The sequence below is a fragment of the Mobula hypostoma genome, chromosome 20, assembly GCF_963921235.1.
Source record: "Mobula hypostoma chromosome 20, sMobHyp1.1, whole genome shotgun sequence".
NCBI classification, from domain to species: domain Eukaryota; kingdom Metazoa; phylum Chordata; class Chondrichthyes; order Myliobatiformes; family Myliobatidae; genus Mobula; species Mobula hypostoma.
In genome coordinates this window covers 4,966,272-4,980,254 of record NC_086116.1, presented here as the reverse complement: position 1 = coordinate 4,980,254, position 13,983 = coordinate 4,966,272, and the positions used below count along the sequence as shown (strand labels likewise).

At 39.8% G+C, this 13,983-nt stretch overlaps 1 protein-coding gene across 1 annotated transcript in view; it reads left to right on the top strand.

Moving 5' to 3' along the window:
- LOC134359293 (plexin-C1-like) overlaps positions 1-13,983 on the top strand; it is a 182,538-nt gene that overhangs the window by 70,875 nt on the left and 97,680 nt on the right. The window contains exon 4 of the mRNA XM_063072290.1: positions 13,058-13,158. Coding sequence (XP_062928360.1) covers positions 13,058-13,158 — 101 coding nt within the window. The remainder of the gene's footprint in view (positions 1-13,057; positions 13,159-13,983) is intronic.

Here is a 13,983-nt window from a genome sequence, read left to right as displayed (position 1 = left end):
AGTTAGCTTTTGAAAGTCTCTCAAATAGTTTCTCCACTGCAGTAATATGTGCTTTCCAAGTATTATTTCCTGTAACTAAATCATCAATATAGGCATTTGTATCTTTTAACCCATGAATCACACTATTAATCATCCTCTGGAAAGTACCTGGTGCATTCTTCATCCCAAATGGAAGAACATTATATTCATATAACCCAGATGGGGTTACAAATACAGAAATCTCTCTACCTCTATCCATCAATGGAATGCACCAATACTCTTAACAAATCAATCTTTGTGAGGAACTTTGCTTGTCCAACTTTATCCACACAATCATCTACCCTAGGGATTGGATATGCATCAGATTTTGTCACAGCATTTACCTTCCTGTAATCAGTACAAAACCTAATACTATTGTCTGGCTTAGGCACCATAACACAAGATGAACTGCAATTCGAATTAGAAGGTCTAATAATATTACTCTCTAACATATAGTCTTAATTTCTTGTTCAGCAAGTTCACATTTTTCCTTGTTCATCGGATACGGATGTTGTTTTATGGGTTTTGCATCTCCGACATCTACATCATGTGAAGCTACGGTGGTTCTAGGAACGTCTGGAACTAAATCCCTATATTTAAAAATTAACTGTTTCACCTGCTCTCTCTGCTCTGGCTGTAAATGAACTAATTTCTCATCAATATTTTCCAGAATTGTTGAATTTGGTAACCTGGAAGAAATAATGTTGGATTTAAAATGAGTTTCAGATGAATCATCCATTAAGTTTTTAGAAAGATCAGACTCATTATTGACCACAACAGTCATAGTGGCAGCCTCTTTCCCATAATACGGTTTTATCATATTTATATGACACAGCTGTGTTGGCTTTCTTCAATCTGGGGTTTTTATCACGTAATCCACATCATTTACTTTAGATTTAATCTCATAAGGACCATGAAATTTAGCTTCTAATGGGTTCATTTGGACCAGGAAAAGAACCAACACCTTATCTCCAAGCTTAAATGACCTCATTCTAGCTTCCTTATCATACCAAGTTTTCATCTTCTCCTGAGCCAATTTTCAATTTTCCTTGGCCAAGCTACAAGCTTTATGTAATCTTTCTTTGAATTTCAAAACATAATCCAGCAAATTAGTGTGTACCTCTTTATTAATCCACTGTTCTTTCAACAAGGCCAAAGGTCCTCGAACTCTATGCCCAAACACAAGTTCAAAAGGACTAACACCTAATGATTCCTGTACTGCCTCTCGTACTGCAAAAAGTAGTAAATGTATGCCTTCATCCCAGTCCTTTTCATTTTCCACACAATACGTCCTAATCATAGTTTTGAGGGTAGAATGGAATCTCTCCAAAGCTCCTTGTGACTCTGGATGATATGCAGATGAGGTAATCTGTTTTGCTCCCAATTTATAAACTATCTGCTGAAACAATCCAGACATAAAATTACTACCTTGGTCAGATTGTATTTCCTTAGGCAACCCAAAATAAGTAAAGAATTTTATTAGAGCCTTTGTCACAGTTTTGGCTGTTATATTCTTAAGAGGTATTCCCTCTGGAAACCTAGACGCTGTACACATAATGGTCAGCAAATATTGATGTCCAGTTTTAGTTTTTGGCAATGGGCCTACACAGTCTATAATAATTTTGGAAAATGGCTCACCAAGTGCTGGAATCGGTTGCAGTGGGGCCACTGGAGTAACTTGATTAGGTTTACCCACAATTTGACACATATGACGTGTCCTGCAAAATGTCGCCACATCTTTTCTTAAACTAGGCCAGTAAAAATGTTTAAAAACTTTGTTCATAGTTTTCTTTACACCTAGATGACCACCCAAAGGCATACTATGAGCCATAGTTAAAATCTCATTTCTTTTTTTCTCATTTTTTTAATTAATTTTTTATTGCAACACCAACAAATTACATTCAGTACAACCAGTTACCAATTACATTTTGACTGTTTAACCCAGCCACCCCCCAACCTTCATCACCATCCCCCCTCCACCCCTCTCTCCCCCCATTCCTCTCCCCTCTACCAATCAACTGAATAGTAGTACATACACAGACAAAGCATTCCTATTTTAACAAAAGATCTTTTAAGTTAGGTATCAAATTTGTCCACATTATGATTGTGTTTGGTCATGCATCATTTACTCTTGCTGATGAAAGTTCCAGTGAGAAATGTCCAAAAAGCTCCGAAGCCAGTGAGTATTTGAAATATCATGAGGAGGTTTCCAGCGCTGGACTACGATCTTCTTAGCTGCAGTCAGGCCTGCCAGCCAGATTTTGGGTGTTTTTTCCATAAGGGAAAGGTGGGAGTCATCATTTAGAAGATGTACAGCGGGGCCCATTGGTAATTGTACCCCTGTTAGTTCTGTAAGAGTACTGATAACCTTTCCCCACAAGTTAAAATCTCAATTTCGATAAACTTTAGGAACTACTACCTGGTGATTAACTTCCCATTCCTCACTAGCAGGAATTGTAGGTGATCTCCACTTTCTCATTAATACTCCCTTTTCAAATTAATATCCTACTGGCACCTTCTCAATTTCACTATCTGGAAGAGCTTGTTCCTTTAATTTAACCATCTCAGGATCTCTACCCTGCTCTGCTATCATCTCCTTTGGAGATAAAGATAAATCTTCATGGTCAGACTAACTACCAAAATCCTGATCAAACAATGAAGGTAAGAAAGTTTCTGACACATCCTCAAAATTCGCATCCCGAGTTGAACAGTCATGGGTAACAGCCTCATCCTGTACATCAGTCTTTTTAGCGATAGCTCGGGTTACAACATAGGACGAATCTGTGTTAAAATCCTTCTGTGGTCTCTCAGAAATAGGCTTTATTGTCAAATGCACTTCAGGAAAAATTAGTCCACCTGCTAAGTCATTGCCTAACAAAAGAGAAACTTCTTTCACGGGTAAACTGGGTTGTAGTCCTACTTTAACAAGCTCTGTAACTAACCTTGACCTTAAATTTACTCTATGCAAATATACTGGCATAAGGGCACTCCCAACTCCGCTTATATAGTTTACCTCACCAATGTCAGTCTCATCACTAAACTTTAGAAAACTGTCTAACATTAGTGATTGAGAAGCTCCAGTATCTCTAAGTAGTTTTATTGGTACAGGATTGGATCCCTCTTGCAAGGATACAAATCCTTTGGTTATAAAATGTTCATATCCCTTCTTAACTTGGTCAGACTCTGACAAAACTTCATTGGTATTTATCAAACTCTGTGGATTTACAGATGTTTCAATATGCTGCACACAAGCATCTGGGACTGCTGGGACTGCTTCTTTCTCTTTCTTTTTCAATCGAAAACAGTTAGCTATCATATGTCCAGGTTTCTTACAATAATTACAAATAAGACCAAAATGTCTTTCCTTCACATGTCTCCCTTCATCCTTACCTTCCTCACTAACTTCAGATTTAATTTCTGGTTTACCTTGACTCTCTGTGCTATTTTTCCTTTTAAAAGTCCTACCTGGAGAAAATTTATTCTTATAAATTAAAGCATACTTATCAGCTAATTTAGCAGAATACTGCAATGTAGCAGTGTCCCTTTAATTTAAGTATGTCCTCACTTCAGCAGGAATGCTCCTTTTAAATTTCTGCAGTAAAATCAACTCTTTTAATTTATTATACTCCCCATTCACATTTTTAGAGGAAACCCATCTCTCAAAACACACAGATTTCTCGTAGGCAAATTCCACATAAGTTTTTTCCACAGATTTCTTCAAATTTCTGAATCTTTCTCTATAAGCTTCCGGAACCAGTTCATACACTTTCAATATATGCTGTTTCACAATATCATAATCCAGTGCTTGCTCAGCATTTAAAGCTGTATAAACTTGTTGTGCCTTGCTTTTAATTACACTTTGCAACATCACTGGCCATCTCTCTTTCGGCTACTCTAAACTCAGAGCAAAAGTTTTGAAATGCTGGAAATATTTGTCCACTTCTGCTTCATTAAATGGAGGAGCCAAAATAACCTCTCCACTAGCAACAAGTTGTTTCTTAGAACCAGAAGTCTGATTCTCGGATTTTAATTTCTCCATCTGTAGATCAACCGCCCTCCTTTTATCTGCTTCTCTTTCTTCAAATTCCCTCTTTTTATTTGCCTCTCTTTCAGCCATTTCCGCTTTAAATCGTTTAAACTTTATCTGTTCAAGATGTAACTACATTTCCAGTGTACTCATTGGAAACCTCCCTAACACCTCATCCTCAAACTTTCCCAAACTTACATAATGCTCCGCGATTTTTCTCTGAATTACGGGCTTTGTTGTAACCTTCATAATTCCTTTAAAGATACAAACTCCTAGCAATCTCCAATGCAACAGTTTTTCTCGCCGTTGCTAAAAACTCTGGGTCAGGCGAAGCCATAAAATCGTCAATATTCATTGCTGCTGAATACCACCCACACACCAATCAAACAAAAGAATTGGGTATTTCCCTTTTCCAAATCGGGTTGATAAATAAACAAGTACTTAAGCTCAAAATTGGAATAATCCTATGAGCCCCCCAAAATATGTCACATGACCGGCAACAATGAATATAGAATTGAGTCAGGTTTTATAAAGACAAACATTTATTAAACTTTGCTCAAAAATAGCGAAATGTATTTAAATGACTAACTTAACCGGAAGTTAACTGCTATTTGGAAACTCTGGAACAGTTCTTAAAAGGGTAAAGGCGAAAACAGTTCTTAAAGTGGTAAATTCGAAAACAGTTCCTAGAATGGTAAATTCGAAAGTCCAAGAGATTTATGCAGTCAATTAGGAGAGACTTTCCCGAAGTAAAGAATTCCTCAAAGATGTGTCGTTACTGCTGATCCCAGCCAGACCCTATGTTGTCTGCAGGATTCACCACGACGGAAATAAACAGCTTAAAAGGAACTGACCTTTTTCCTGGCGAGCGAACCTTGCACGAACTTCCTTGCTCTTTTGGCAGGAGCTATCTCAGATGTAGGTCACTATCTCTTGACCGAAGAATCAATAAGGTCGATCCTTTACAAAACTGTCGAACGACACCAACTTTACCTGACTGGCGAATTCCTGAATTTTGGTAAGGTCTTCACTCTCCAATACTACTTACAATAGAAAGTAGAACTCCACTTTAAAACAAAACTGCGTCATAATCCGAATACGCAGCAAAATGGAGTATCTAACACAAAACTAAACTGAAAAACTAACTGCGTCACCAGGGGTCTCCCTTTTATATACCTGTTGAGAACAGGTCATCATGTGACCTCACTGGCGTGAAAATTACATCATGTGACCTCTGCAAGACCATTACATCATCCTCATAAGACAGTCACAAGATATCCATGAAATATGTAACAACTGTCTGACACCACCTAGAAACTGTTTGTCTACCGTCTCCTTTCCCAATTAACGGCGTAGTGTCCCAAATAATTGAAGGGAATCCTGGCTATTTTCTCAAATGAGTTTTTGTTCTTTATGAATTGTCTCAAATAAGTGGCTGCCTTTAATAGAATAAAAAGCATAAAAATGCTGTCAGATTCCCCCTTCTCCAGCCCTGTATCTGTTTCACCAATCAGCTTCCCAGCTCTTTCCCCAGCCGTTCACCAGATTGATTCCTGGGATGGCAGGACTTTCATATGAGGAAAGACTGGATCGACTAGGCTTATATTCATTGGAATTTAGAAGATTGAGGGAGATCTTATTGAAAGGTATAAAATCCTAAAGGGGTTGGACAGGCTAGATGCAGGAAGATTGTTCCCAATGTTGGGGAAGTCCAGAATGAGGGGTCACGGTTTGAGGATAAAAGGGAAGCCTTTTTGGACCAAGATTAGGAAAAACTTCTTCACACAGAGAGTGGTGAATCTGTGGAATTCTCTGCCACAGGAAACAGTTGAGGCCAGTTCATTGGCTATATTTAAGAGGGAGTTAGATATGGCCCTTGTGGCTAAAGAGATCGGGGGTATGGAGGGAAGGCTGGTACAGGGTTCTGAGTTGGATGATCAGCCATGATCATACTAAATGGGAGTGCAGGCTCGAAGGGCCGAATAGCCTACTCCTGCACCTATTTTCTATGTTTCTATGTTTCTTTACTTCACCTCCCCCTGTTTCACCTATCACCTTGTGGTTCTTCCTCCCATCCTCACTTTCTTAGTCTAACTCCTCATCTTTTTTCTCCAGACCTGATGAAGGGTGTCAACCCAAAATGTTGACTGTACTCTTTTCCATAGATGCTGCCTGAGTTCCTGCAGCATTTTGTGTTGCTTGGATTTCCAGCATCTGCAGATTTTTTCTTGTTTGTGATTGGGAAAATACTGTGGTAGTATTCATGGGTTCATTGTCCATTTATGGCGGAGAGGAAGAAGTTGTTCCTAAAACGTTGAGTATGTGTCTTGTGCCTCCTCTACTTCCTGTCCGATGGTAGTAACGAGAAGAGGGCATGACGTGGATGGTGGGGTCTTTAATGATGGATGCTGCCTTCTTGAGGCATCTCCTTTTAACGATGTCCTCAGAGGTGGGAAGGTTGGTTTCATGATGAAGCAGGCTCTGCAGCTTTTTCCAGTCCTGTGTGTTGGCCTCTTCCTACCAGATGGTGATGCAACCAGTTAGAATGCTCTCCACGGTACATTTGTAGAAACTTGCTAGAGTCTTTGGTAACAAACCAAATCTGCTCAAACTCCCAATGAAATGAACACAGCTTTTACTTCTGTAAGTTTCCACTTGAATTATTTGGCTCCATCTGAGCCCATCACTCTGGGCCAAATTCACCATGAGCATATGATATAATCTCCATTTACTAATTGTCAACAGTAGCTTATATACCTCCCATTTCAAAATATGAAGAAAAAGCAGCAATGTTACTCATTTCATCGGCTCTGTGCTCTGCACAAACTGCACACCACCCTGCTGCCACTTCCTTTTTTCAGAGAAGTGAAGGTCCTGGGATCTTCTGACCAGTTGCACTGTGGGAATGGTAACACCTTCCCACTCATCTTTAGGATGTAGACATCACTTAAAACTCCAGCATTAACTATCCCTTAAATCAGATGGTCTTTCGTCTGTCTGTATCAGATCAATTCCAAGAATGTGGCTGATCAATCACATTGTGAATCGATCGGGCCTGCCAATTATGGGTGGCACCCTCCTTTTGGATGAGGGCTTTTGAGTGCCTATGTCTTTTTGGCTCGCTGGGCTTGGTACATTGCTCCCACACAGTAGGTTGCACAGCTTCTACTGTTACTGACATGGCTGAGTAAGAACTTTTAATTGTAGCAATACGTAACATGGCTGATTTCACAGAGCAGGAAATATCCAGTTGCATCTGTGAGTCTGGAGTCATATCAAGACCAGGTAAGAACGACAATGTCCCTTTTCTGAAGGAGACTGGTGAACTAGATGCAACAGTTGAATAGAAAGCCCACCAACACCGTCTCAAGGCAGCCAAGGTTGGTCAGTAAAGATTGCCACCTCTGATCCTGAGAGAAAATGTCAACAAGCAGAGAAATACAAAAATTGGTATTTGCACCATAATGCGTGTGGATTGCTCAGCCTTCAAATTTTACCCTCTCATTTTCAGAGGCCAGCAAATAGAGAACTGGAAATCTCCAGCCTGTGTGTCATTAAGTAGTGTGCCTTATACTGAGGATGCAATTACATTTCAAAAGATTTATTCTAGTTTCAAACTTAGACCTTAAAACACTGAACAAGTGGTGCAAGAACAGTTTAAACAGACTAAAGTACATTTATTAACAAGGTATGTACAATATACAATCTAATAATCTAATTTAATAATCTAATATCACCACATACTACCTTAAGATTGATTTTTTGCAGGTGTTAATAGGAAAATAAAATAATAGAATTTATGAAAACTATACATAAACTAAGAGTGCCAAATAACAACATGCAAAGGACAAATAGTGCAAAATAGATGAATAAATAATACTGAGAACATGAGTTGTAGAACGTGAGTGTGTAGGTTATGGACTCAGTTCAGAGCTGAGGTGAGTGAATCTGTCCATGCCAGTTCAGGAGCCTGAAGACTGAGGGTAATAACCGTTCCTGAACCTGGTGGTGTAGGACCCAAGGCTCACGTATCTCCTTTCCGATGGGAGTCTTTGATGACAGCTGCTGCTTTCTTTAGGTAGCACTCCTTGTAAATGTGCTCAGTGGTGAGGAGGGCTTTGGCTGTGATGGACTTGGCTGTGTCTGCTGCTTTCTGTTCCTGGGCATTGGTGTTACAACACTGGGCTCTCAGGATACTCTTCAATACATCTATAAAAGTTTGTCAAAGTTTTATATGACTATGCAGGCTTCTAAGTAAGCAGAGGTGCTGTTGTGCCTTCCCTGTGGTGGCACTTGCATGCTGGTGCCAGGACAGGATTTCTGATATGATCATTCAAAGGAATTTAAAGTTACTATCATGACACCACAGTCAGTGTCAATCACTAATAACACCTTTTCCTCACTGATTATCAACAGTGGCATACATGCCCTATTATCTCGACTCCCACGACTGAGGGGTTATGCACGATTCATACACTATCTATAAACTTGCTGATGACACAGCCGTTGTTGGCAGAATCTCAGATGGTGATGAAGTGTACAGGAGTGAGATCAGCTGGTTGAGTGGTGTTACAACAACAACCTTGCACTCAATGTCAATAAGACCAAGGAATTGACTGTGGACTTCAGGAAGGGGAAGTCGAGGGAACGCACACCAGTCCACATTGAGGGGCCAGCAGTGGAAAGGGTGAGCAGTTTCAAGTTTCTGGATGTCAACATCTCTGAAGATCCATCTTGGGCCAAACATATTGATGCAATTACAAAGAAGGCAAGACAGCAAGTAGAAATTTGAAGAGGTTTGGGATGTCACTATAAACTCTTGCAAACTTCTACAGATATAACATAGAGAACGTCCTAACTGGTTGCATCACATTCTTGTATGGAGGGGCCACTGCACAGGATCAGAATAAGCTGCAGAGTACTGCAAACTCAGCCAGTTCTATCAATGGCACTAGCCTCCCAGGCACTGAGGACATCTTCAAAAGGTGATGCCTCAGGAAGGCAGCATCCATCATTAAGGACCCCCATCACCCAGAACATGCTCTCTTCTTATTGCTGCCATCAAAGAGGTGGTACAGGAGCCTGAAGACACTCACTCAAGGCTTTAGGAACAGCTTCTTTCCCTCCATCATCAAATTTCCAAACGGACAATGAACCCTTCCTCACTCTTTTTGCACTACTTACTTAACTTAATTTTTAAAATATATTTCTTACTGTAATTTATATTTTTTATGTATTGCAGTGTACTACTGCTGCAAAATGACAAATTTGAGCGTATATGCTAGTGATATTAAGCCTGATTCCGATTCAGAAATACAGGTGGGAAGGTCGGGTAGGTGATAAATTTAACCCTATGGATCAAAGTGTAAGGTGATTCATTTTGGTGTGAGGGATGAGGAGTGTATTTTCTTCTAAAAATTAGTTACTAAATGCAGCACCAAAATAAAGAAATCTGGCAACATGGATAAATAATTCAGTAGAAGTCACAACGGTCCTGGGGGCCTGAAAGAAAGGGAAGAGTTGACATGTCTTTTTGAACAGGGCATACGCAATATGGGTTCTGGATCAGTGAATAAAATACTGTTATTGTGAGGGGGAGGGGGAGGGGAAGCTTTACTTTTACTGCTTTCAGATTATTTTGCAGCAAAAATTATTACATTAGCTTTACTTATCACACATACATCAAAACTTCAAAGCATGCAATGAAATATGTCATTTGCATTTACTGCTTATGATGGCTCAGTAATATCAGCACATTGGTTTGGATGACTGTTTATTTTGAGTTTCTGATCACCATCATTTCAGTTTTCTACTCGGAAACCGCTCTTACTTCTTATCATAAATCTAATCTAATCTTCTCTATGGTTCTATTGAGGGAGCATCTCATTTTCAGTAAGGCTCTTCACTGCTTTCCAGACAATACAGACTTCAAATTATATATTATAAAATTACAAATTATATATTATAAAATTAGTATGTAATCTCAAATTTTAAGTGTTTATTAAATTGATTTGACTTTATTTCTCATCCTTCACATACATGAGTAAAAATCTTTATGTTACGTCTCCATCTAAATGTGCAGTACGCAATTATAGTAATTTATAATAAATAGAACAGTTGATGTAATATAGAGTACACTCAGATCAGCGTGAGTTCATCAGTCTGATGGCCTGGTAGAAGCAACTGTCCTGGAGCCTATTGGTCCTGGCTTTTATGCTGCGGTACCGTTTGTCTTTGTAAATGTCCTGAATCATGGGAAGTTCATAACTACAGATGCGCTGGGCTGTCTGCACCACTCTCTGCAGAGTCCTGCGATTAAGGGAGGTACAGTTCTCATACCAGGCAGTGATGCAGCCAGTCAGGATGCTCTCAGTTGTGCCCCTGTAGAAAATTCTTAAGATTTGGGAGGCCATACCAAACTTCCTCAACTGTCTGAGGTGAAAGAGGCGCTGTTGTGCGTTTTTCACCACACAGCTGGTGTGCACAGACCACGTGAGGACTTCAGTGATGTGGAGACCATCCATGGAGACCCTTCATCAGGCCAAGGAAGGAAGTGGGAAGAAACCAGAATAAGAAGGTGGAGGCAGGGGAAGAAGTATAAAGCTAGCAAGGTGATAGGTGAAAACAGGTGAGGGGGAAGGGAATGAACAGAAGCCAAGAGGTGATAGGTGAAAGAGTTACTTGGCTGAAAAAAGTGGACAATGGGAAAAGGGGAAGGAGGAGAAGTACCAGAAAGATGGTCAGATGAACTTATTGTTGAATCCCAAGGGCTGCAGTTTGATCAGCTGGAAGGTGAGGAACTCCACCCTTGTTCTGACATTGAGAAGAAGGATGAGAGCAGTAATAGGAGAAATGGAACAAATCTGTCGAGAGCCTTCTCAACCAAGTCGAACTGAAGGAAAATGGAGAGGAGCACTGGTGTGTAAGCTGTCATCACCAGACACCCATAGTTGGGAGAATGAAGGGATTGTGTTGGAAGGTGGCATATCAAAATTTAGAAATATGTTGACTTGTAATCCACTGATTGCAAACCTATTTTGAGGTACAGAAATGAAGAAAGTGTAACATCTGTATAGCACTTGTCTTATCTCATGTAACTGGTCACTCACTATGAGAAAATTAAATTACGTAGTACTACACTAGGTGCTAGTAGCCGTCAGAAGCTCTAGGTATTGGAAGGAGACAGTGAATAGAAAACACACACTTCTGGAGGCAAGTTATGTTCAAAATAAAACAAGACAATCAAAATATTTACATGATTAAGAACAATTCAAAATTCCAACAATCTGTTTAGGTTCCAAATCTCAGGTAATAACAAGAACCAAATTCCTGTTCGGTTAGAAACTGTGATATTCATTAGAATAACCTTTGTTACTCCTATTTCTCTAACTAATTAGGTCTAGTGTAATTCCCTATTTAAAGATTTACAGACTAATCTTCCCTAGTTAGAAAACTAATTGAGTTCCTATTCTGAAGTATTATGGTTTCAGTTCAAGTCGGTACGTCTGCAAATTCAAAAAATTATCTGTATAGCTTAACTCCTTTCACGACAATCCTGCAACAGCATGACTTCTAAACAAAGTAAATCTGGTTCAGTAACTTACCAAATTCAGAGGCTTCGAATGATGATAAACTCATATCCAACCCTGTAAAATCCCACGTCTTGAAACACGTCGTTCCTGCGCTGCTGTTTCCATCTCCTGCAGTTCGCCATCTTGTTTCCTTAGGTTAAATAGTGAGTCATCGATGGAAAGTTGCTTCACAAACTTAAACGAAACAAAAACCTGACCAAATCCCTCGGTGTAATTTAACAGAACTAATTCCGGGTTCCACGGTCGAGATCTTGGACACTCGTCTCTGCCGATATTGTCTCGTTAGAGCCGTAGCTTCAATGGATTTTTTATCGCAATCGCCTCTCCTCCAGGGGTTTCACCCTGAGGTTTTCAAGTAAATAGGGTAGAAATACTCACTACTAATTCCACTTTTATATCTTTAATTTCGAATAGTTTGCTGCATTTCTCTCACTTTCCCGCTTGGCATTAGCCGAGCCTCGTTCTTGCTTCGTTTTTTCCCATTCCTTTTAGATTCTGCAAACATCGATTTCATCCTGCCTTCTAACTTTACATCTTTGGGTTAAATTAACCTGGGTTACAAGAGGCAGCGATGGGTACATGAGGAAAGATGATGAAATGTTTGAATTCTGTACTTGTGTAGGAAGGGCTGACAATGCAGATATCCCTGTGGCTGGGAGAAGGAATGAAGAGGATGGATGGCTTAGGTAGAACCAATACAACAAATGCCCCACACACCACATTCGGAGAGAAATATAATGTGGACCCACATAGAACCTTCAAATAGCATTTACTTCATTTTCTGTTTCTATTTCAGATTTCTAGCAAGTGTAGTATTTTGCTTTTGGACAACATTTTCCATGATGTCCAATATCCTGAAATGGAATTAAAATATTTTCAACATCTTTACACCTATTGTATTTTCACAATCCTTTCTGCATCCAATAATAGTTTCACTTTATCCACATTAAATTTGGTTTTGCACCAATCTGCCTCCCTGGTCTTTTAGGATTTATCTTGGAGTTGGACTATCACCTACTTTTGCATTATCGGCAAATGTAGAGAATCTGTTCCCTCTGCATGGCTCCAAGTGATCTTCTGGTGACCCATTGGTTATCACACATCTAACTTTTCTTCAATCTATGCCCATAACACCATCCATTACCAACTTGATTATTTTATGTATCCAGAGTAAAATATAGTGAATCTACCCTTCAACTATCAAAGAAGCACCCACAAACCTCTGGGCCCTGTGCATTTATGTTCTGCTTTGGCCACCTCTAGTTCTGCCTTCATTAAAATCATTCTTGCTTGAGGTTAAGGCTAACAGGGCTCTTGGTTTTTTTCAGATTTCCCACCGAACCATTCCACATTTGTGGATTATAATTCCCTTCTTTGTGTGTGATGAGATTCCTGAAGTCTCTTTCTCTTGTTCCTGTAGGTGAGAAGGCTGAAGGTGGCATCCTGCAGGCAGTACAGCTCGTGTGAAGGTTGTTTGTCTGCACAGGACCCGTACTGTGGTTGGTGTATTCTCGAGGAAAGGTCAGTTTGTGTAAAACAGATGAGTAGCAGCTAAAGTGTTCGGCACTTACACCATCAGGCAGTACTGGGATCAATCTGTTCTGTATCAAAATCAGGACAGAGCATTTGGGAGTGAGAGTATTTAGCACAATTAGATTTGTTAAGTCAAAGGGTCTGTATCCAAGATGTATTGCTGTATAACCCTATGAGTCTAATTTCATAGTAAGCTTTGGATCATGTTATTCCCACTGCTGCCCAATCTCCCAGTCGTTCCATTTCTCTACTGATTAAACTACTATGGGCTATGTCATCCAGAAACCAGCCTGCTGCCTGAACTCTTCACAGTGGCCCCTTCCCACCCAAACTCACTCATTTCAGATGCAGGAGGTCAAACAAGCTGAGCTCCTTCCCCTTCCAATCCCAACTGCACATTCAACCTGACTCCAGTAATGAGGGGCTGGATCCAAGGGACAGATGGGTCTGGGGCACTGTACGCTGAGACCTTGACCCAGGAATTCTTCATGGTCACCAGTTGTCAAAGGCCTTTTAACATTGTAGGTCACAAATAGTCAGAGTGACTGAAAAATAATTTGAATATATTTAAAAAAAGAAAGCAAAAACAATAAAAATACCAATTTGTAATTAAGGTACATTAAAATTACCACATTAAAATTAAGGAAAATATGCACTCTTCACAAGATGGGCAACAACTTGGAAAGGGTGAAAGTTTGCACGCCAGTGAGGATCTAGAACTAGGCCAATTGCAAACTGATTATGGATAGTTTCTCCCAGAAATTACCATGTGGAGGAACAGAGGCATCGAACTTTCAGTGTACCTTGGACCTC